At 45.1% G+C, this 24,864-nt stretch overlaps 1 protein-coding gene across 3 annotated transcripts; it reads left to right on the top strand.

The window, feature by feature from the left end:
* Positions 1-219: 219 nt before the first annotated feature.
* ZNF131 (zinc finger protein 131) lies at positions 220-24,526 on the top strand. 3 transcript variants are annotated; one of them, XM_066602758.1, is made up of 8 exons: positions 220-305; positions 9,380-9,518; positions 11,057-11,158; positions 14,537-14,681; positions 18,601-18,958; positions 19,061-19,283; positions 21,598-21,728; positions 22,604-24,526. In XM_066602758.1, the coding sequence occupies exons 2-8, from the start codon at positions 9,395-9,397 to the stop codon at positions 23,258-23,260; spliced, it is 1,740 nt and encodes a 579-aa protein (XP_066458855.1). In that variant the 5' UTR covers positions 220-305; positions 9,380-9,394; the 3' UTR covers positions 23,261-24,526. The 3 variants fall into 3 exon arrangements, with proteins under 3 accessions (XP_066458855.1, XP_066458854.1, XP_066458856.1); XM_066602757.1 differs by having other exon boundaries at positions 18,601-19,283; XM_066602759.1 differs by lacking the exon at positions 220-305 and having other exon boundaries at positions 9,364-9,518; positions 18,601-19,283.
* The last annotated feature ends 338 nt before the right edge of the window (positions 24,527-24,864 follow it).

The raw sequence follows: 24,864 nt of genomic DNA, 5'->3' as shown, positions 1-24,864 counted from the left end.
CACGCCATTATCAGAGGACAGCGGCCTCTCCCCCTGACACCCGGGGGGCTTCAGGCTATTTCCCTGTGCCACGGCCGCTCCCAGTACGTCCTGCAGTACCAGCCCCATGCTGGAGCTCCCCGTCCCCACAGCTCGGTAGGAGCCTCCCTCCCTTCACACTTCTAAGGCTTTCCCGCCAGGTTAACGGCGGGCATGACGTCACTTCCTTTGCGGGGGCCGCCGGGAAGCCGAGTCGCCCGCCCTCTCCCCACAGCCATCCATAGACGCTAGGAGGAGGCCGCGGGCAGCCAGTCTCACTCGTGGCGGTGAGTACCGAGATAGCGGTGGTCAGAGCGGCTTCCACGGCTCCGGCTAGTCGGGTTCCTTCTCGTCACATGGTGTGAAGCGCAAACCGCAGCATGTGAGGGAGAGATTTTAATGCGCGTTTTGATGACGTAATAACGACTCGCGCCGACACTGACATGGATGGGGAGTTCGGACGTACGGAGTGACTGCTTACGAAAACCGTTATGTCACTGACCTACGCCGCGTGTTATGCGAAGAGGATGAACCTATGAGACGGGTGACCCGCGGGTGTCCCCAGCTTTGATTTGGGGGATCAGGAGGAGGGCGGTAAGGTTAGGCCTTCCGGTTGCGATATCGTAGTTGTGATTGGTTAAGAGTACAGTGTGACGTCCGGCAAGCAGCCAATAGAAAATGAGAGGAGGCGGGTTGTTGGTGTCACGTGGAAAGGATCACGTGTGACGTTGGTTATGAGGAGGAATGAGCTGAACTGATGAGAAGAGAGAAGCAGTTACTATAGCAACTATGACGTCACGGCTTTAAGTTTATGAGAGCCGCAGTCCGGTTGCTATGGGCAACGACTCCATTTTTTCTTTCTTTACACAATTTTTTTGTGAAGTATCCCATAATAACAGCAGGCACTTCCACCTTGTATTGTTATATATCCCTGCTGCCTTCTCTGCGTATTATAAAATACCCCATTCACATGTATCGGCAATAGAGCGTGAATCTGCATCTAAATCCTGACAGACTCCTATGTATTACGCTGGCGCTGTAAGCCCGTGTGATATGTGGTAGCTCGCAGGCAATCCGTTACATTGCTTACGCAGTTCCGCTCACATTATTGTGTCAGAATTTCGTAATACACGAGGGCAGAATAGAACGCAGCATGTTCCATTTTGCCACGCATATACGCGAGATATAGCCCATTGTACTCTATGGTCACACATATACACGCGCCCATGTGTAATAACATTGCACACGGGTGTACGGGTCGACGCTAAGCAATGGCGCAGGAAATATAAACAAGAACGTGTCCTGCGCATAACAGAAGGAGTACGCGGTCACGGCAATATGTTGGCGCTATACAAATAAAGTTTATTATTATTATTACTGCCGGCTGCACGGCTGTAATACGCTGCAGGACCCCCTCCGTGCTTTACACTTACAGCCGTGTGAACATGGCCTTACAGATAGTTTAAAAAACAAACTGATAGAAATGGCCATTTTTAACAGTTCTTTCTACCGGATCCGTTAAAAAAAATAAACTCTGGTTTGCTTTTGTTTCCGTTTTAATTTAGTTTTGCTGTCACTTTTTTATTTAAAGGCGTTTCTGAGTTTTGCAGTATTGCTGGTGGGGTCACATAGTTAAAAAATATATATATATACATACCGTATTTTTCACTCTGAGACGCACCCCGTTTTAGAGGAGGAAAATAGGGAAAAGTATTTTGAACTCGCCCAGTGACGGGATAGTACTGGGCGACGGAGCAGCAGAGCTCTGAAATACGGGAGCTCCGTGTCACCGTCACAGCGGCGCTTGTGTGCGGCAGGAGGCCGATTGGTGGAGGCGGGGGAGCAGCAACACATAGGGGCGGCGGGGCAAAGGAGAGAGAACCGCTCTTCTAACTGATCGCGAGTGTCTGCGCACAAGCAGCACGGTCACTCTATAAGATGCACTTACTTTTTTCGCCCACTTTGGGGGAGAAGAAAAGTTCGTCCTATAGAGCAAAAAATGTGGTGTGTGTATATATAATTTCTTTCTTGTTTTTTTTTTTTAATATGACTCCACCACCGCCCATGCTGCAAAACTCGTAAAACCCCTCTAAATAAAAGTGACAGTAAGCAAAATGTTCTATTAGTATTCCCCCTCCGCTGTCGGGCTGCTCCCTCACAATCACTTCCATTTCCCGCTACTCTGTTTACGTGATCTGCAGCCAATAGGAGGTCCAACGGCCGTAAACCTGCCAGAGGCTTCTCCATTAGCCCACACGACAGGTTTACGGTGATGTCAGTTGCCGTGGTGAGTTATCTAGTTTTGGGCACGGGGGTCCGACTGCTGTGACCTCCACCGATCCCGAGAATGAAGGTCTCATGTCTCCCCTATAGCACAGCTGAAGATGCAGGCTCCCCATACTGTACCGCTGGTCGCACATGCTCAGCAGCAGCTCCATCCCTTACGGAGATCAGAACGGAAGCATCTGCTCCGACCTCTGTGTTATTGTGACCCCGACAGCATGCGCCCGCTTAGCTGATCAGTCGGGCCCCAAGCGATGGGCCCCAGCTGATCAACTATTGATGGCCAATCCTGATTATACATCATCAATAGTGTTTTACTGGAAAACCCCTTTAACTTCATTAAACAACATCCTCACCTGGAGACAATTTTTTTTTGGGGGGGGGGGGGCAGATAACTTTATTAACAGCAGCTTTTACAGAACACAGACACAGCTGTCTCCGGGTGATGCTGTAATGTTGCACCGAGGAGAAGGTGGGGAAGAATAGAAGAGCTGCTCCTCCACAGACATGATGGCGCTGCAGGCGGTACTGGCGTCAGCTCTGCTGCTCAGTAATCTACTCTCCACCTATTAGATACCTGATCAGTGTCAGCTGAACACCAGAGGTCACATGACAGGCTGAGTGGGTCACATGACTGATGTCCATTACTCTGGACTATACAATGCTTCTGTGTGGATAGGGCCCATTCTACTGAAAGGGATACCAGAAATTTGTTACAGTTCCTTGCTGGCCTAAATTTCTTGTTAGGCGCATAGACAGCTTAAAAATGCGCCTCTTCCTAGATTAGAAGCATCGTTTACCTGCAGGGGTTAAATTAAAGGGGTTTTCCAGAGAAATACTATTGATGACCTATCTTCAGGATAGGTCATCGATAGTTGATTGACTGGGGTTCACTGCTCCGGAGACCGGCCACTTAGCTGATTGGGTGCCCACTGTCAGCACCGCAACCGTACGGCACAGAAGCTGCTGCTCCAACCCCAGGGTAGTGGCCAATGGGAGCTGCACCTTCAGTCCTAGCCATCGGCTACCACATGGGGTTCAGAGTAGCAGCTTCCACTGCATATCCCTGTGTGTTGCACCGCTGGCAGTGGGCCCCCAATCAGCTGATGATAGTCATCAATAGTATTTCTCTGGAAAACCCCTTTAAGTCCAGCATTTCACCTGCCAGGCTTAATAGATTTCCCTGTGTATGCACGGAGTCTTAGGCCCAATGTCCACGGGTGGAATTGAATTGCGGATGATCCGCAGTACAAGCTACCCATAGGGAAATATGGGCATCCACAACTGAATTCAAGCATGCGGATTTGATTTGCAGATCTTTGGGTGCGAAAATCAAATCGCAGCATGCTCCATTTTAGTTTGGTTCCCGCACGGATAGCTTCCATTGAAGTCAATGGAAGCCGTTCGATCCACGGGCTGACCGCTATTGATATTGCGGATCGGCCATGGATTCCGCAGGAAAGTTTGGAAAAAACCCTCCAATGTTCCGGCTGGCACTTCTGCACACATCCGCAGTACAGAAAAAAAAAAACACCCGGACGGGTAAGCTGGGTCCTCGGCCGCGGGCAGGGTTGGATTCCACTGCGGGCTCCCACATGCGGAATCCGTCCCACCTGTGGACATGAGCCCTCTTAATTGGTGGTCTTTGCAGTTGAACTCTGCACCACACTCCCTAAACACAGAATAATATGTCATGTTCTAGTTTCTAGTAACATAGTATATAAGGCCAAAAAAAAACACGTCCATTCAGTTCAGCCTATTACACTCCCAGTGTTGATCCAGAGGAAGGCAAAAAAAACCTCCAATGAGCAAGAAGCCAATTCTCCCCATAAAGCCGCCTGCAGACGGGCGGAAATTCTGGGTTGGGATTTCCGCCGCTGAAAGCTGCCATAGGATTGCGTTAACAAACGCAATCCTATGCAGACGGCCGCGCAAAATCTCGCGCGGCAAACAAATCGTGGCGTGCTCTATTTCTGTGCGGGGCTCTGCAAGCCCTGCACAAAAACGTCACTCACCGTCCACCGGCCCAGCTCTGCGCATGCGGCGGCTGCCCGGCAGATGGCACATGAAAGAGTCGGGGCCGCGGGAGCAGGTGAGTTCCCGGTGCTCTCTGCAGGGGCTCGGGTCGGGTCCCGCTGCGAGAATTCTCGCAGCCTGATCCAACCTGGCCGTCTGCAGGCGACCTTCAAGAGGAAAAAATTCCTTCCGGACTTTAATCTGGCAATCGGAATAATCCCCGGATCACCGCCCCTTCTGAAGTAATCAGTGATTATAACATGTAATATTGTTATACTCCAGAGAGGCATCCAGGCCCCTCTTAAATGTTTGAGTTCATCATCACCAAGTCCTCAGGCAGAGAGTTCCACAGTCTCACTGCTCTTACAGTAAAGAACCTCTCTGTATGTTTGTGATGAAACCTTCTTTCCTCTAGATGTAGACGATGCCCCCTTGTTACATCACAGTCCTGGGTATAAGCAGATGATGGGAGAGATCTCTGTATTGTCCCCTGATATACATAAAATAAACTGCCAGAGATGGCATCATGCATGTCCTCTAGACTTTTTGGGAGGCCTCATTGTTGGCACAAGATACTCAATGGCCAACCATGCAGAAGACCCCGAGCAGGGCTGATATTGGATAATATGGCACAGCACTACCACTTTGTTCTGGCATTCGTTAGGGGTCACAATGGTCAGACCTCCCCCAATCACACATTGATGGCATACCCTAGACATATGCCCCCAATGTTTATCTTGAGACAACACTTAAAGGGGTTGCCCCATAAAAGCAAGCTATCCAATGGATAGAGAAAAATATGTAATTGGTGGAGGTCTGACCACTGCCCTAACAGTCAGAAGAGCGTAGCTCCTGAGGGTCCCCTAATGAAAGGTACAGGGTCGTTCCTTTCGTTTTAGTGGGGCGGCTGGAGATAGTGGAGTACAAGCACTCAGCCATCTCCAGCAGTCCTATGGAAGGAGCTGTGGGGTGCATGCTCTACCAATGCTCAGTCATTCTGGGACCCTCGGGAGCCCTGATCTCCTCTCCTGGCGGTCGGACCCCCACTGATATTTTGTTATTGTGGGAGAATTCCTTCTTTTCCTAAAAGTATCGTTCTCCTAGTTTACTAAGGCCTCCTGCAGACGTCCGGGTCGGATCCCGCTGCGAGAATTTTCACCCCTGAAGTGACCAGTGCGGCTCACCTGCTCCTGCGTCTCCTCTGCTCTTCTACGTGGTGGCTGCCGCTCAGCCGGCGCAGAACACGCCGCGATTTGTTTTCCACGCATGTTTTCACGCAGTCAGATCGCGGCTGTGTGCATAGGATTGCATTATGTAATGCAATCCTGTGGCAGCGGGCACAGGCGAAAATTCTGCAGGAATTTCCGCCCGTCTGCAGGAGGTCTAAGGCTGGATTCGCATGGGGCGGAATGCCGCAGATTTCCCATGCGGACTATCTGCACGGAAATTCTGCCAGCAATTTTTATCCCAGGATAAAGCAGCAAAGTGGACGGGATTTGCAAAAATGTCGTCCACACGTTGCGGCCAAGCTGCGACTGATGTGCCGCACAGAATTCTAAGCAGCGGCATATCAATTTTTATCACAGTTTCCGCTGCGGCTTCTCTCCTTTCTATGGGGAGAGACAGCCGCAGTGGAATGTAGGCGGAGAAGCTGCTACAAAACCCACGCCGAGCGGCGCGGGTTTTGAAGTGCATTTCTGCCGCGGAAATCTAGCATTCTTTCCGTGCGGTCCCGCTGCGGTCATTCTACGGGATTTACGCCCCGCGTGAACCCAGCCTTATACTGGAGTATGATGCTGGGGTTACAGCGGCTTCGGTCACGTGACACCAAGATTGCGAGGGTCCATTGTGATATCACAAGCACTGATCGTGAATGTAGTTGTATTTCTACGTATGATGTGATGTAATTCTGACACCAGTCATGAAAAGTCAAAATCTGCTGTTTTTGGTTACAGATTAAAATCTGTACCAGAAAAGTCACTTATGATGTTTGGGGACATTCACATCATGTTCATGGTTTGCGTTACATTGCACGTGTCTCGCACCCAACACAAAGTGTAGCTTGACTGCAAGACCAAATCGCTGATTTTTTAATCATGTAAATTGATGTTGAGTGACCAAAATGTTCAGTTGTAAATTATTGATGGCCTACCAGCAGGTAGTAGATTGACAGGGACCCATTGCCAGGGATCCCCGCTAATCAGCTGTTCGCTGGATCTGTGTACTTCTACACTGAGATAATTTCTGCAGGAAGCAGACAGCTCTGTTCCCACTGTAGTGGCAAGGCTTGGTGTTGCAGGTTCAGTTCACACTGCAATACGAAGCCTGGCCACTGCAGTAGGAACGGAGCTGTCTGCTACCTGTATAAGTCAGCGAATCATATGAACACACCGACCCAGCAAACAGATGGTCAGCGGCTGTTCCAGGTGGTAGAACCCTGCTGATCTATTATTGATGGCCTATCCTACTTATAGGCTATCAATAGTTTACGATTGGACAACCAATTGACCCGGTAATATGACCCGTAGAAAAAAGAGTTTGCAAATAATTTGATTTTTATACTTTTTTTTTTCTCCCATGAAAAACCAGCATGGATCCAAATCATGAATGCAGTGAAACACTATTTATGGTACCTTTACACGGAAAAATAGTGGTTAGATGGTCATTGAAGCATTAGAACAACAGGTGCTAATTTGATTTTACGCATTTACATATTGTTCATAGATAGAACTCCATGCAAAGTCGTTCACAATTTGCTCAAATGAGAATGACGGTGACGTTACGCCAGAAAACTTTGGATCAGTGACCTTCTAAAGTTTATTGAAGAATCGCCTTGTCTCCCGTCATAAAGGGGGTTGCCCGGTTTTCAAATTCCATATTAGAAGAATTCTGGGTTAATAGATGGTGCACCTTTTATCTGTTGTGGCTACAAACAGCGCCCCTAGCTCTGGAGGACCTGGCCGGTCCATGCTTTATACAGATTGCTAGTTTTGTTTAAGCAATTAATTATGATGTTTATATTCCATTTAGCTGTGCTAAAAGAAAGGTATTATGGACCACAACTGGGAGTTCAAACAACTTATTGGCAACGGGCCTTTCTAATGGAGCGGGACCGAGAGCCGAGTCCACTCCATATATGGCCAGTATGGGATGTTTTTGACAGATGACACCCAGCCATAACAGATGTGATCAGTGTTCATACTGATCGCAGCTGATAAGCATTTAAATTCTGCTGTCCATTCTGACAACTGCATTTAAACGCCCGAACAGACCCTTGTGATGAGATCGGGAGGTGCTGTTCGTTCGGTTGTCGTGACAGCCAGGGGCTCATCAGAAGGTCTCCAGGGCTGCCATGTATTCTGGCCTGTGTACAATGCTGGCAGAAATATAATATACTGCAGTACTTCAGTATTGCAGTATATGGCATAGGCAGATAAACAATAACAAGTTCAAGACCCCTATGTATATTTAAAAAAATAAAGGATGTGTAAAGTTTATTCCCGCTCTCTTTTTCCCATATTTATAATTTTAAAAATAATACAAAAAACTTCAACACCTCTTTGGTATCGCCGCATCCGTAAAAGTCTGATCTATCAAAGTAACACATTATATATCCCACGCAGTAAAAAACTACAGTGTCAGAATTGTGCATTTGTGGTCAACGCATTTCCAAGAAAATATTTAATAAAAATCGATCAAAAAGTCATATGCACTCCAAAATTTTACTTGTAGAAACTAAAGAACTTCCCCAAAAAATAAGCCCTCGGACAACTATGTTGACAGAAAACTCAACCCCCATTTACACTCCATTTTACAGACATGGCTGCAAATTTCGCCAAGTTTGAAAAGCCAGCGACTGACCCACCACGGGGTTCTGACCGATCACAGATGATCACACGGTGCAACAAATTTTTTTTTTAAATTTTCGCAACAGAAAGTAATTGATAATGTTTCTGTAAAATTAAAATCTGCTGATTACACTGGTCCAACTGAATACTAGCAGCACGTCTCATGTTCAAGTTATTTAACCCCTTGGTGACCAAGCTTCCTTTTTTTAATTTAAAATAATCGTAACTCCTTTATTTATCCATCCACGTCGCTGTATGAGGGCTTGTTTTTTGCAGGACGAGTTGCATTTTTTAATGGCACGATTTACTGTACCATATAATGTACTGAAAAACTTTTAAAAAGTTCTAAGTGGAGTACAATGAAAAAAAAAAACGACATTCCGCCATCTTTGGGTGCGTCTTGTTTCTACGGTGCACAAACTGTAACACAAATGACAGGATAACCTTATTCTATGGGTCAGTACGATTACTACAATACCAAACTTATGTAGTCTTTTTTTTTTTTTTTTTTTTTGCCGTAATACTTTTATTTATTTATTTTTTTTCAAAAACTTTTAATTTGTTTTAAATTATTTTCTGCCGCCATCTACTGCGTACAATAACTTTTTAATTTTTCCGTGTACATAGTTGTGTGGGGGCGTTCCTGGCGTTCTAAATTTTTTTCCCGGATGATGTTTACCGTGTGGGGAAAATAATGCATTACTTTGATAGATTGGACTTTTACTGACGCAGTGATACTAAAGATCTATTTCTGTTTTATGATTTTGATTCTTTTATTTGGTCTAACCAATGCCCTGTAAAAAAACAGTTCATTAATTACAAATTACTGGTTTGCAGCGTTTCTGCCACGTGGAATCATACCCTATATGTTACATAGACCTACCCTTATAGTGTTCAGTCAGTACGTGGTGTGTAACAGTGATTGTGGAATAGTCACGCAATCACTTTTATTCTTTTTATTAACCAAGGTTAATGGCGAGCCGACTGGATTATTGTACAGGCGTATTTCCAAAAAATATATTACATTGCATTTAGATTACATTATTCCCCATGATTGGAAAACCTTACGGGGCAGAAACAAACGGATATCAGATTTGAGTTCAGCACTAAAGTTACTACAAGCCGCCTATCCGCTTATCGGTTACAAAGCCTGTGCTGCACAGTGTAATCAGCGTCTTGTCGGGATCCCCTCATGGTGTGTATCTGTTTTTCAGACTAGCTGCTCAGGCATGGAAGCTGAGGAGACGATGGGCTGCATTCAGGAGTTTCCAGACCACTATAAAGTTATGATGGACAGGTTGAATGAGCAGCGAGAACTCGACCAGTTTACCGACATCACCTTGATTGTGGATGGTAAGTGTCTCCAATCATGTGACTCGTAATCATTAATAATGTATCAGTGTATATAAGGCAAATTCATCATTCAGAAGTCTGGGAAAGATGGCTGACAATCCCTGTAAGAGTGACAATGGAGCCTGCATTTTTAGGCCACGTGTTGTCCGTGTATTTCACGGATAGCAAATGGCACAGTTATAGACTGTGAGGCCATTCGCATTTACAGTTTTTCATACGGAATGAATCGGGGCATATCCTATACGGATCTGTTTTCACAAACGAGAGTAGGACATGCAATGTGTCCATGTACGCTGTCTGATGCAGGCTGTGCCTAGTTTCCCAGGTGGAGCTTGCACGTAGTTGTGTGCCTTTGGCCTTTCATGCAAATATTTGTATATTACCCAGAGGAGCATGAATAGCCTTATAAGTCTCCTCACTCATCGTCTAGGTGCTCTCCCTAAGGAGAAAAGATAGTGTTCCTGACCGACGTCACAGGCCTCTCGCTAGCCAAGCCAGAATCCTGCTGCACATTGATGAGGGGCAAATACCCTGAAACAGTTGTCTGTGTATGGATTTTCGCTCTGCTTTTAATTCCCAGTAATTGTTACAAGGCTTAAAGAGTCTAACATTGACTTGCAGGAATGCTGCCTTCCAATAGGTGGTGCTGCAAAGGTATTCTTACATCTTCCTTATTTGCATATTACCCAGAGGAGCATGAATGGCTTTATAAGTCTTCTCACTCACTCACCTTCTAGGTGTCTCCCTAAGGAGAAAAGATAGCGTTCCTGGCTTTTGCCTTAGAAGCATACAGAGAATCCACATCTGGATCTGTCCTTTTATTGCTGGGTCAGTGGGAAGGAGTGCAATATGCCAGCACTTAGGTCAGGTTCACATGAGTGTCATTTCATTGCATATTATGCGTGCAACGTACGCACGCAGAATACGCAATGAATGGAGTCAATGAAAGTACATTGATTTTCATCGATCCATTCACACTTGCATATACTTTTTTGTGTAAGTAAGAACACAGCATGTTCTATTTTACCGCGTTTTACTTGCGGACAACCCTATCGTTTTCTATGGGTGTGTTCGGAACGCAGTGTATATGCAATTGCATGACGTACATACAGCATTTTTTATGCATGAAACCCCAGAAGAAAGTTTAAAAAAAAAAGAAGAAACCAGGAAGCCATTCTAGAACAGCGTGCAGAATATACAGCGTTCATGCGCAGACAATAAAAAATGACTATATGCAGAGATGCGCAGTTTCCTGCGCCGGTGAAATGCTGCGATTTTTACACAGCGTTTTACTATACAGTCGCGCGAGCCTGGCCTTATACACAGGTACATATACACACTGCATGCAGTACAGGTGCTGATCTGTGAACAGCAGGTGCAGCCCTGCCTGCATCCTATCCTCCTAATGACTTGTATGTACATTATAATACAAGTCGTGGACCACAGTAGTAATACGACAAATCACTAATGCCCTCTGATAATGTTATTTTATAGAAAACGGATGCATTATTCTAATATTACCTTTGCATTACTTTCAGGACACCAGTTCAAAGCCCACAAAGCCGTCCTTGCTGCTTGCAGCCATTTTTTCTACAAATTCTTTCAGGATTTTACAGAAGAGCCCTTGGTCGAAATAGAAGGTATTTACCATAAAGTGATGATGGCTCAATAAGTAATAATTGATAGCATTTTACTAGCATAGGATGTGTCCAGATCTTGGGCCCCACTGATTCTGAGAAAAAAATGGCCACAGCATTAATTCAGCACTGTGGCCCCTTTATGGAATTTTCCCAGCATTGAGGCGCCAGTGTCCGCCCTCTGCACAGAAGAATTGGACGGGGACCCACATTACACCAACGCCGCAGCTTCATCATTCACATGGTTGGTGGAAGTCCAAGAAGTCTTACACCCACCGGTCATAGAGTGATGGCATACCATAGCAATATGCCATCACGTTATAAGATGGGAGTAACTAACTTTTTCAGCCACAGTGAGGGTCCACAATTTCATGATATTTCTAAAAATTCAAAGGAGATATCACACAAGAATTATTTATCATCTATGCACAGGATAGACGAAAAAGGTTTGGTATCGTGTTAGCCAGTAGAGCAAAGTGTGATTAATCTCAGTAAGAGAAACCAAGTAATCCTGTAGATATGATACCTTGTAATGGCTAACAAAAATACATAATGTCATGGCGAGCTTTCCAACCTACACAGGGTTCTTCCTCAGGCAATAATGGAACAGATTTAAAGACCTATTTATATAAATCACATGGGAGGGCACAAACATGGTGTGATTAATTTGCACTTGAAACGAATTTGAGAACAGAATGATTGATCCTGTGCAGTGAATGCCCTGTTGTGGGCCTTTATGTTGGGGAAACAGGACAAAAACTGAAAGTCGGGATGAGGTCTCATCAGCACACGATTAAAGGGGTTGTCCCGCGCCGAAACGGTTTTTTTTTTTCTTCAACCCCCCCACCCCCACCCCCCCCCCTGTTCGGCGCGAGACAACCCCGATGCAGGGGTTAAAAAAAGAACACCGGACAGCGCTTACCTGAATCCCCGCGCTCCGGTGACTTCTTACTTACCTGCTGAAGATGGCCGCCGGCATCTTCTCCCTCGGTGGACCGCAGGGTTTCTGTGCGGTCCATTGCCGATTCCAGCCTCCTGATTGGCTGGAATCGGGACGTGACGGGGCGGAGCTACACGGAGCCCCATTGAGAAGAGGAGAAGACCCGGACTGCGCAAGCGCGTCTAATTTGGCCATTAGACGGCGAAAATTAGACGGCAACCATGGAGACGAGGACGCCAGCAACGGAACAGGTAAGTGAATAACTTTTGATAACTTCTGTATGGCTCATAATTAATGCACAATGTACATTACAAAGTGCATTAATATGGCCATACAGAAGTGTATAGACCCACTTGCTGCCGCGGGACAACCCCTTTAAAGAGAGAAAGACAGAATTACCTGTGGCCAAGCATTTTTCTAATCACGGAGACAACATACAACACATGAAAGTTATTATACTTAAAGGCAATTTTAAGTCCCAACGTCACAGAAGAATTTGGGAATATAAGCTTATAACAATCTTTGATACTATCAGAAACAAAATGAATTTCGGAGGGTTTTTTTGCATCAGTGGAGAATATGAGATATGAGAAACCCAGAGTAGAGGTAACACATTGGCCTGGTGACCCCCTAACATCAATTTAGAGATCATAAAATATTCACATCCCTTATCACTGGATTAAATACTTTATTGTTCTGCCCATCCCTTTCTGGTATTTATCTAAGTGCAAATTAAGCACACCATGTCTGTGCCCTCCCATGTGATCATGGGTATATGTTTTTATATAAGTACATCTTTAGATCTGTTCCATTATGCCCGAGGAAGAACCCTGAGAAGGTTCAAAAGCTTGCTATAACATCATGTATTTTTGTTAGCCATTAAAAGGTATCATATCTACAAGATTACTTTGTTTCACTTGCTGGGAACAATCACATTCCTCAGGATATGTAATATGTGATTGATCACTAGGAACTGACTGCTGGGACCAGGAGGAATCACAGAAACTGCACACCCCCAAGTCCCCCTTGGTAAACAGAGCCGTCGTACACATGCATGATCACCACTCCATTCACTCCTGTGGGGCTGACAGAGGTTGTCAACCACATTGCTCAGCTGTATCCTTAGAAGTGGTGGTCACGTTCATGATCCTTGGAGGTCGCAGCGGTTGGATCTCAAGCGATCAATCATTTATCATGTATCCCCTTTTGGAGTACAATCCTAGGGACAGGTCAAATACAATGAAGCAGGTAAGAAACACAGACACAAGTCCCACCTGAAAATAAATATACTCCATAATCTCACTGATCAATATTGATCACGAATATCCAGACAAACGAGCACCTTATGGAGATTTTCCTTTCTCAGTAGATGTAAATGTGTCTGTATCACCGTTCCAACTGTGGAAAGGAATCTTGGCCTCTGCAATCCATCCCTCTGCTGGGCTACATACTCATAAATATTAATCCACAATAATTAAAGGTAGATACACCAAATTCAATATGTGATAATAAATCTGACATAATCATCCCTAGCTGTAAAAAAAAAAAAAAGGTAAACAAAAAAAATGTAACTCACCTAGAAAAGACGTCTGTCTCTTCTCTCCATCCCCGGCAGTCATCTTCTGGAGGCCTCCACAGAGCACTGCTTCTAATTGGCTGAGCGCTGTGATGGCAAAGTGCTGCCTGTGATTGGTCATTCATCTATGTCATTCAATGACGGCTGGGCGCTGGCTGAGTGCTGCCTGTGATTGGCTGAGCGCTGTGACTAATCACAGGCAACGCTCAGCTGTCATTCAGAGACGGCTGGACGCTGTCTGATCAGCTGTGTCAGGGGAGCGCAGTGTACTCTAAGTTTTCAATGGGGCTGGCGCTGCAGCGATTTTTCTTAGCGCTGCGAGAGTTGAGTGAACACATCGCAAATGAGAATGAAACCATTGAAAATCATTGGTTTCATAATCATGCATTTTCCCTCACTCTCGCATCGCAAGAAAGCCTATCGCCAGTGTGAAGCCGGCCTTAGTTGATCCTCAAAATGGTAGCTGATGTATTGATTTCTTTTTTGGCTAACACAAAAGCACTGTATTTGCTACATATCGTTAAAGGGAATCTGTCACCAGGTTCATGTTGCCTGAATCACAAACTGCATCAACCCCCGGGAAAGGTATACCTAGTGCCCCCCGCCGCTGTGTATGTTTTATTCTAAATCGCTGCATGAACAGAGCTCCGAGTCACAGAGATGGGCCGAGCCGCCGGCCTCTCCTGCCCGCAGCATGGACACTGGTGGCTCTCTTCCCTTTAGAGAGAAGGTCGTCGGTCTACAATCTGCAGACGGGTAGAGGCCAACATAGCCAATCTCAGATGAAAGCATTGTCATTTAGCGATTTATTAAGTGTCACTTTGTTTCTATTGCTTTACATTTGTTTGTTCTTCCCCAAACACAGGCGTGAGTAATGTGGCCTTCAGACATCTAATAGAATTCACGTATACTGCTAAACTGATGCTACAAGGGGAGGAGGAGGCCAGTGACATATACAAGGCAGCCGAGTATCTTCAGATGCACGAGGCCATCAAAGCACTTGAGTTCAGGTATTGAAATGTTTATATGAACATAAGTGTTTCTAGCTGGGTTGGTGGGATTTTTCATCTGTTACAATAAAATGTATTCCAGACTGAAGGAACATTAAAGCTAGACATGAATGATGAAAGTAAGCAAGAGACAATCCAGCTCCTCTGCTGAACTAGTTCCCAGGATTTTCTTCATGTGTCTGAGACAGTCTTATAGAAATTCTACAGAGAATTCGGGGGTTAATTTACTGCTGATCTGTTCCTGTGACAAGTCATGGGGTGGGGCTTAAGCTTTATGCTCTGCAGTAGACAGTCAGAAGGGGGAGAGGCTCCTGCTGCAGCCATTGTCTTACCACCAGACATGGGATTGTGAGGGGGAGTGGAGCATGACTGCTCTTGGGGACACGGAGAAGATTGCTTTATGTTGCTCTATTTTGTCTGGTACTTTATGCCGAAACTGCATCAGAGGCTTCTCATGAAGACTCGGATGCACATATTCTAAAAGTCTTGTTGAAGTTAGTTATCTGTTTGCAAATGAGGGGGTTTATTTAGTTGCAGTCTGAGCATGAATGGTTAAACTAAAAAATCTGTAAAATGCTGCAAAAAAAGGGGGGGGGGGGGGATACACTTTAGACAATCTGTCGAGACCGGTCCTAGTAGATGCCCTAACTATCGGCATCCACGGGATGGTACTGCACCCAGTGAAGACGCCTGAACATGGCCATGGTTGGCATTTTCCTATATTTCTTGTGGATACTGAACACGTGATCCCTTCAGCCAAGAGACGCGCTCATTAGCATATGCGGCACAACTTCACATGGCACTTCAGAGAGGCTGTTTATTGTGGGCAGCAGTAGAATCACATGGTTACTGTTTAATCCGTTAGAGACCAGAAATGATGTTACTTTTTATTTTTTTCAACTGGACTTTTTAGGATTTGACCTTGCTGGACAAGTTGTATTTTTTAATAGTTCTACTTAAAGGGGTTCTGGCACGAAAAATGTTTTTATGCTTTAACAGCCATTGTTCCCTGGTCTGCCTAATGGACACAGGGAACCCACGATTTAATGGCTGTTAAAGCATAAAAACTAATACTTACCTTGTGTTCCGTTGTTGTGCTGCGGGGGTCATCTCCCAGCAGGTAGTCGTCTTCCTCAGATGAGCGAGATTGCGCGCAGGCGCAGAAGAGAGGTTCCCTCTGACAGGAGTCAGGATGGGCCGCCTCTCCACTGTGCATGTGCAGCACTCGGGAGTTTAGCCAGAACGGACGGGCCGCCCACAGCAAGCACTGCTTGTGACGTTGATCCGTCCGTTCACCTCGGAAGTGGCTGATGGACAGAGCAGAGCAGGAAGCGGTCATTTTGACCGCTCCAGCTCTGCTTCAAGAAGCCACAGAAGAGGATGCCCGACGGAGGGGACATGCCTGGCGATCGGTCCTGGCCAGGTAAGGTAAGTAAAAAAATTCAAAAGCTTCTAAACATTTTCTCGTGGTGTGAAAGAAAAATAAACACAATTGCACTGTTTTTTTAGGTTTTGTTTTTTACAGTGTTTATTGTTCAACAAAAGGACACGTTAACTTCTGTGGGTCGGTTTGGATGCAGCAATGCTAAATTTATTCAGTTTCTTTATGTATTACTTCTAAAATAATAAATTAAAGGACCTTTCAAAAAACTGCTTCTGTCACTATTTTGAGCCCCACAACTTTATTTTTCTGTCAGTGTGCTGTGTGGGGGCTTGTTTTCTGGAGGGTGACTTGTATTTTTTATTGCTACCATTTCATGGTAGATACAACTGTTTGATCACTTTTTAGTCCATTTTTTGGGGAGATGGGGTGCTCCAAAAAATAGAATTCTGACATTATCTACTTTTTTTTTCTTAGAACATTCACCATGTAGAAAAAATGATCATATATTTTAATAGTTTGGACTTTTATAGACGAAAGAGAAATTTTTTTATTTTAATTTCCTAATATTTTTTCTAGTCCCTATATAGGACTTGAATTTACAACAAATTGATTATTTCTGCAATACTTCAGTATTTCCAACGATCATCCTATTAAAGTGGTTTTAACTTTACAGGAAAAATGTTAACAGCTAGACACAAAAGAAAATCAAAAAGACGGCGTACTTGCTTTTCTTCAGCCCCACAGGAGCCAGCTGAGAGGCTCCCCCTGCTCCGTCCTCCGTCATGGACCGTCACCGAAAGTCACCTATCTGTTATGGCCAATCAGAGGCTGCAGCATCCCCTTCCAAACTCCTGGCATCAGGGCTCATTTCTAGGGCCCCGGGATACGAGAATTTTTCTTTGGTTCTATGTAATGAGATCTTATGCTATTGAATTCCTGTGTTACTATACAATGTCTGTTGTTAATGTGATCATTGTTATATTGGAACGAGCTGTGCATCTGTGTGCCATCATGTGACCATCACACATTTATATCCCCTGGAAGCAAACAACTAATTGCTAGAGGCAGTACAACAGGGTAATAGAGCCTCCATGCCCACCCATATCACATCTAGCATCCAAGCTAGAGGCGGTACAACAGGGTACTAGAGCCTCCATGCCCACCCATATCACATCTAGCATCCAAGCTAGAGGCGGTACAACAGGGTACTAGAGCCTCCATGCCTGCCTGTATCATATCTGGCATCTAAGCTGGAGGCGGCCCAACAAGATATTAGAGCCTCCATGCCCACCCGTATCACACCTTGTATCCAAGCTAGAGGCGGTACAACGGTACTAGAGCCCCCATGTCTGCCCGTATCACATCTTGGATCCAAGCTAGAGGCAGCCCAACAGGGTGCTAGAGCCTCCATGGCAGCTCATATCACCTCTTGTTTCCAAGCTAGAGGCAGTACAACAGGGTACTAGAGCCTCCATGCTTGTCCGTATCACATCTTGTATCCAGGCTAAAGGTCGTACAGCAGGGTACTAGAGCCTCCATGCCCGTGCATCTCACATCTTGCATCCAAGCTAGAGGTGGTACAAGGTACTAGAGCCTCCATGCCTGTCCGTATCACATCTTGTATACAAGCTAGAGTTGGTACAACAAGGTACTAGAGCCTCCATGCCCCCCTGTATCACAACTTGTATACAAGCTAGAGGCGGTTCCACGGGGTACTAGAGCCTCCATGCCCATCCGTATCACATCTTGTATCTAAGCTAGAGGTAGGACTACAGGCTCCTAGAGCCTCCATGCCGACCCGTATCATATCTTACATCCAAGCTAGAGGCAGTACAACAGGGTACTAGTCTTCATCCCCCCCCCCCCCATATCACATCATGTATGCAAGATAGAGGTAGTACAACAGGGTACTAGAGCCTCCATGCCCGCCCGTATCACATGTTGTATCCAAGCTAGAGGTGGTTCCACAGGGTACTAGAGCCTCCATGCCTGCCCGTATCACATCTTATATCCAAGCTAGAGGTGGTACAATAGGGTACTAGAGCCTCCATGCCCACCTGTATTGCATCTTGTATCCAAGCTAGAGGCGGTTCCACAGGGTACTAGAGCCTCCATGCCCACCCGTATCACATGTATCAAAGCTAGAGGCGGTACAACAGGGTACTAGAGGCTCCATGCCCGCCCGTATCACATGTTGTATCCAAGCTAGAGGCGGTACAACAGGGTACTAGAGCCTCCATGCAAGGGGTCAGTTTGCTGTCATAAATTATCCTTTATCTCTGATATTGTAATCACTTTCTTATATCCACATTATAATCACACATAAAGTTTCATTCCAACAACTCCTTCTGGGTGCTTGATTTTTTTCTTGACAATGAGTGTATATTGAAAAAAATTGTATAACTTCTTATTTATGTAATAAATACCTTTTCCCCCCTCCCTGTATCCGGGATACCTCTTATAAGGAAGTCTTCTAACGCTCAGTCAGTTTCATAGACTTTGTGGACATTGATTGAGCCTGTATATGTTTTCTAGGAACAAAGAGACCATAGTGATTGAAGAAAAGCCAGAAGACGAAGAAAATCCTATAAAAAAATGGAAGATTTCTGACTCAAGCAATGTCATCACAGAGACTTTGCCAAATTCCGAGGGCGAACCGGTTGAGATTGAAGTAGAAATTACTGAAGGAACAATTGAATTAGAGGAGAACATGGAAACTCTGGAAGCCGTGACTTCACCCGAACAGTCTGTGAAATACATTCAGAGCACAGGCACATCGGACGACTCGGCCCTTGCTCTACTAGCAGACATTACCAGCAAATACCGCCAAGGCGAACGAAAAAGGCAGCTGCAAGAAGACAGCGCCAATGAAAGCGATGCTGCGGGCAAACAGGTAGAAGGCATTGAAATTATGGAAGTTCATCTGTCACATGTCAACAACATGTTCCATTGTCAGAAATGTAATCGTTCATTTAAATTGTTTTACCATTTAAAGGAACACATGAAATCACACTCTGCTGACAATTATAAGTGTGAAATATGCAATAAAAGCTATGTACGCGAGATTGCGTGGAAGCAACACCTCACCTGTTATCATCTAGAAGAAAGTAGCGCCAGCAAGAGGCCAAGACCGGGCAAAAAAATCCATGTTTGTCAGTACTGCGATAAACAGTTTGATCACTTTGGACATTTCAAAGAACACCTAAGGAAGCATACAGGTAATATTGGCCATAGAGGTGCATGCACTGTGTGAGCCAGCAGGGGGCAGCAATGTATAGCAAGTGCTGGATAGAGCAGCCGACCAATCCCTGCACAGTCGCTTCCTGCTCTAAATATTGCTCAATACCATTCAGCTGGTTGACAAAAAGTTATTTTGTAGCTTCCATTCAGTACATTGTCTATTTAATACTACTGTATTTGGCTGCCGTTTTGCATCCTTTATACGGATCTGCGTTCTGCCCGAACGCCGAGTATCATAGAAACGAATGATACTTGGAGTTCGGGTCAGGCCGGCATGCATAATCACTGCCGAGATATAGTAGTATGCTTCCAGCCTTATCATTTAGTTTAGCTAATACTTTAACCTCTTACTATCCTTTGATGAAAATGTTCGTAATGGCTGACTGATTGTTCTTGCAATGGGATGCACTTCACATTTCCATCATTGTGATCTCACCGACAGGCAATACAGCGGTGCAATGCTAAGTATTCCAGAGCAGTATACAAGTAATGAAATGATTGCTGTGTCCAGATCCCCAAGGAAAAAGAAATGTAAAATGAAATTTAATGAAGTCTCATTAAAACTAAAATTCCCCCCCACCCCCAGAAAACTTTTCTTCATGAAAAACTATTCGATTTTTGTCAAATAGTTCACGATCGTAACCAGAGGCGTAACTTGAAGCTCCTGGGCCCCAATGCAAAACCTGTAACGGAGCCCCCATCTATAATGCATTCTTCATAGTACTGGGCCCTCTATATGGAGAAGAGAGGCCTTATGGGCCCCCCAAGGCACCTGGGCCCGGGTGCAACCGCATCCCCTGCATCCTCTATAGTTACGCCTCTGATCGTAACGACATCTAGAATAAAACTAACTTATTTCTACCACATGGCACATGGCTTAAAATGGAGGGGGGGAGGGAAGATTAAAAAAAAGCCCACATTACAGCTATACTAATGGGAAAATAAAAATGTTACGGCTCTTAAAACTTGAGGATGAAAAATGATTAAAAACATTTGTGGATCATTAAGGGGGTTGTCCAGAGTTAGAAAACATGGCTGCTTTCTTCCAAACACAGCACCACCCTTGTCTCTGGGTTGTATCTGGTATTGCAGCCCAGCTCCAATTCACTTCAGTGAAGCTGAGCTGCAATACCGCACACAACCTTAGGGACAAGGGTGGTGCTGTGTTTGGAAGAAAGCAACCACATTTTTTAAAACTCCTTCTTAAAGGAGTATTACAGCCTTTTTTCAGTTGATGACCTATCCTCTGGATAGATCATCAGTAGTTGATCGAAAGGGATCTGCCATTTAGGATCCCCGCCCATGAACTGATCTTCCGGCTCGCTGTCAGTGCGTTTGGTACAATGTCGCTGAAGAGGGCAGGAACGTTGGAGGCTGATCATCCAGAGAGCAAGCTACGGTTCACAGTGGGGTTTCTCGATCGTTTTGGGTACCTGAGTTAAAAAAAAAGTAGGGACCTACTGCTGTATTATATAGTCCAATCCTGTCTGAAACAGGAGCAGGACGTGTAATAGAAGCATGGCACTCCTGAGCTGTGGACCCCTATTGATCAACTAGTGATGTGACCTATGCAGAGGATAGGTCATCAGTTGCAGAAAGGCCAGAATACTCTCTTTAGGCCAGATGTCCATGGGCGGATCAGATTCCGCATGTGGGAGCCCACAGCAGAATCTGACCCTGCCCACGGCCGAGGACACTGTGGACCTGTCCGGGTCTTCTATTTTCTTCACTGCGGATCTGTGCGGAAGCGCCGACCGGTGTGCTGACACACATGCGCAGTGGAGTTATTTTTTTTTTAAACTCCTGCTTTCCCGCGGCCCATCCGCATGGACACGAATCGGACGGCTTCCATTGACTTCAATAGAAGTCATTTGTGCAGGAACCGCACTGAAATGGAGCATGCTGCGATTTGTTTTCTGGACCAAAAGGTCCGCAAAAGAAATCCACATGCTTTAATCCAGCTGCGGATGCCCATGTTTTTCTATGGGCGTCTTGAACTGCGGATTCTGCAATTCAAGTCCACCCGTGCACTTTGGGCCTTAAAGGTGTTGTGCCAGGATAATGTTATGTCCTACCAAGCACTTGGCCGTCCCATTGAAATAGATGGAGTCCGATAACTTTTATTCCTAGAACAACCTCCTTAAGGTGGTTCATCTGTATTATACAGCAGTGAGTAAACGTGTTTGTAACTTTGTTCGATCCTATTTCTCTCGTTGATGGTTCTCTACGTTGCAGTTTACATTGTAGCCGACTGCTTAATTTCCTGTAATCTGTGTTTGTTTTGGTGTCTAGGTGAAAAGCCCTTTGAATGTCCAAACTGTCACGAGCATTTTGCTAGGAACAGCACCCTTAAATGTCACTTAACAGCCTGTCAGTACGGTGTCGGTGCGAAGAAGGGAAGGAAGAAACTGTATGAATGTCAGGTATGTACATGTTTTAAAGGGATTTTGTCATCTGCTTCATCCTACTTGAACCCGGGAAAGTGAAGCCCGTTGCTCTTGTGGGTGCCGCGTTTCCGAATAAAGGCACTTTGAAGTTTGACTTGAAGCTGAGCTACGCTGGTCTGTACCCACACGTTGCATGAAGACTGACCATTCTCTCCCTGTACACAAAAGGGGAGAATGCTGTCACTCTGCATACAGCGGGCAGAGCGAGGCTGGCGTGACCCGCCGCTGTATCATGGAGCTCTGCTTCAAGTCAAACCGCAAAGTATACGTATTCTGAAACGCCACAGCATTTCAACGGGAGCAACAGGCTTCCCTGTCACGGGGTCATGCTAACTGTGGTTCAGAGAGCATGAATCTGATGACAGAATCCCTTTCAGGGGTTGATCGGCCATAAATGTCGGATTAGTAGATAACCAACCACTGAGAGTCCCAACGATCCCAAGAACAGTGTGGTCTGGCCTTTGTTTTTAGTGGAGAAGTGGGTGTATATGCTAGGTCAGCCTTTTTTAACCCCTTAAGGGAAAGCTAACAAGACGTAGGTGGTAAGTGATGCCAATAGAAGTCTATGGAGCTGGGCAGTGTGGAGGCTGCTGCAGAGTGAGAAAAAAGCAGAAGAATGCACACAGATGCTGCTGCAGCTAATAGTAAGTATTTGCTGTGTCACAGCTACTGAAATCATATACACTGCCCAGTACTGTTGTATAATGTCCTTCATGATGTTGCTACTTACGACGATGGGCTACAGAGAAATAGAGCAGATATCCTCCTCTCCTTTTGGGTGCAGTTTATGGGATAGCTCATAGGGACATGAACCATCGATGCATAATTTAGCATTTTTCTTTTGTTACTAGGTCTGCGATAGTGTCTTTAATTGCTGGGACCAGTTTAAAGACCACCTAGTTCTTCACACCGGTGACAAACCCAACCATTGCACATTGTGTGACATGTGGTTTATGCAAGGCAGCGAACTAAGGAAACACCTCCGCGACATTCACAACATCTCGGAGAGAATAGTGACCGAGGTCGTCCTTCCATCCGAGCAAAACGAAGCGGAGGCTGTATCTTCAATGGCATTTGTCGAACAGGTAGAACAAGTCCACGTGGTGCCAGTAGATCAAGTTATTCAAGTTCAAGTTGATCCACCTCAACTAACAGTTGGCCACTTGCACCAAGATCTTCTAGACGTGAACCAAGTAAAAGGTGCGCACATACTGGATCTCCAGACGCAGGTACATATGGGTCACATAGAGGTAGAGCATCTTCAGATAGACCCAGGAACTGAGGTTCATGTAGAGGAAGTACATGTTGAACATGTCAATCAGATACATATGGAGGAGGTGGAGGCCCAACTTCTGGATGAATCCAATATTCAACACATTGAACATACTATAGAGGAACAATCCTGCCAAGCAGAAGTGGCCGAACTTCATCAAATTGTCCACACGGGAGCCGAGAGCATACAGATAAGACAGATGGAGATGACACATATAGAAGCTACAGCTGAATAGGACTTTGTGGCTCGAGTGTGTTCAGCAGAGGTTATAATAAGTCCCATCTACCAGTCCTCGAACGCCCTGGGCAGTGTTCTTCCATTTGCGCATAGAAAAGGGAACGATTGGGTGAATCACTTGGATATTACCCAGTGTTTTGCATCTAATGATCAGAAATATTTATGTTCTGCCTTCATGACACATTTTTTTTTTATCCGACTGTTCAGTAATGTATGGCAGCATGTAAGCGGCTTAAAGGAAAACTCCAGTCAGCCGTCTCTCATAGCGCTTATAATTTATTCTTTACCTGTACATTGTAAAAGTTTTATTCTTCTTGTGTTTACTGCAGTGTTACATTGGAGGAGCAAATAGATTTACCTCCATAACCCATTTATCCCAGCAACACAATGTGTCATGCTCCACCCCTTCTATCATTTCACTATATAGGCATTCAGGCCAATAAGCCCCATCCATGGTGCGAAATAGTTACAGTATAACTAAAGTTTTTAAAAACTTTTGGTCGGTGGGGGTCCAAGTGTTGAGAACCCCATTGAGTATTGAAACAGGCAGAAGCGCTCATCTGAGTGCTGTGCCTGTTCGGCTGTTTCTGTCACTGCCTGGAGGGGTGTAGGGGTTCTATGTAAACTCTACAGTGTCCATACACCGCTCCCAATGACAGCAGAATGGCGCAGGGCTCAGGTGAGCACTTCTGCCAGTTCGTTTTAGTGATTGTGAGGGTCTCAGTAGCTGGACCTCCACCGATCAGAATTTCTGATATGTCACTATACTTATATGTCAGAAGTTTTTAAAAAGTTTAGTTATAAAAGTGTATATATAAAATTGAAGGGATTAATCATCATGTGACCCAATGCAAAGAAAAATTAATGGTGGGAATGTATTAAGACCGGCATTTCATATGGGCACGCTCCTCTTCATATATTAGGTGCATCTCGGCTGTTCCGTGTGTCTCCACAGAAATGTACAACAGGTTCGATGTGACATACATTTCTGGTATAATTTACATCAGTTTCTGGGGTAAATTATACATAAATCTGTCAGCCTGGGGCGGCCACAAGCTCCACCCCCTTGTCACAAATTTTCACACAAATACCCACTTGCACATAAATTTTCAACTTTGTTACGTCAGGAACTGTCTTAAAAGGCTCTATGAATGTCCTCCAATGCATTTCTTTCCTACCCCATCATCATTGGTAACAATGCTGCACTGTGTTGACTGGAATTTTTCTTTAAGATCTCATGATATAAAACCAATATTCAGTTGAATTCCTTTAATATACAGTATCTTGTTAATATGATCATTGTTAATTTTATTGGGGGTCTAACCAGACTACCAGCTTCCCATCTCCCCAACCTGCTCTTCCCATGTAGCTGCGAAAATATATACAAAAGACTTCAGGTTTTCCTAAATGTATCATTGCAAAAGTGCATCATGTCACCCCCTTCCTTCAGTTCCAGGGGTACTTCTGTCTCGAAGAGAATGTCCACCATGTTATTTCTAGGTTCATCATTTTGTGCTGATTAATTCCTTTACACTAAATGGCTCTTTTATTAGAGGTGCTCGTCTTGTAGCACGTTGGACCTCCTTCAGAACTTGGGTAGTA

Source organism: Eleutherodactylus coqui, chromosome 5 (assembly GCF_035609145.1).
Source record: "Eleutherodactylus coqui strain aEleCoq1 chromosome 5, aEleCoq1.hap1, whole genome shotgun sequence".
Lineage (NCBI taxonomy): Eukaryota > Metazoa > Chordata > Amphibia > Anura > Eleutherodactylidae > Eleutherodactylus > Eleutherodactylus coqui.
Note: the sequence above shows the minus strand (reverse complement) of the source record. Positions and strands in the feature narration are given on the sequence as shown.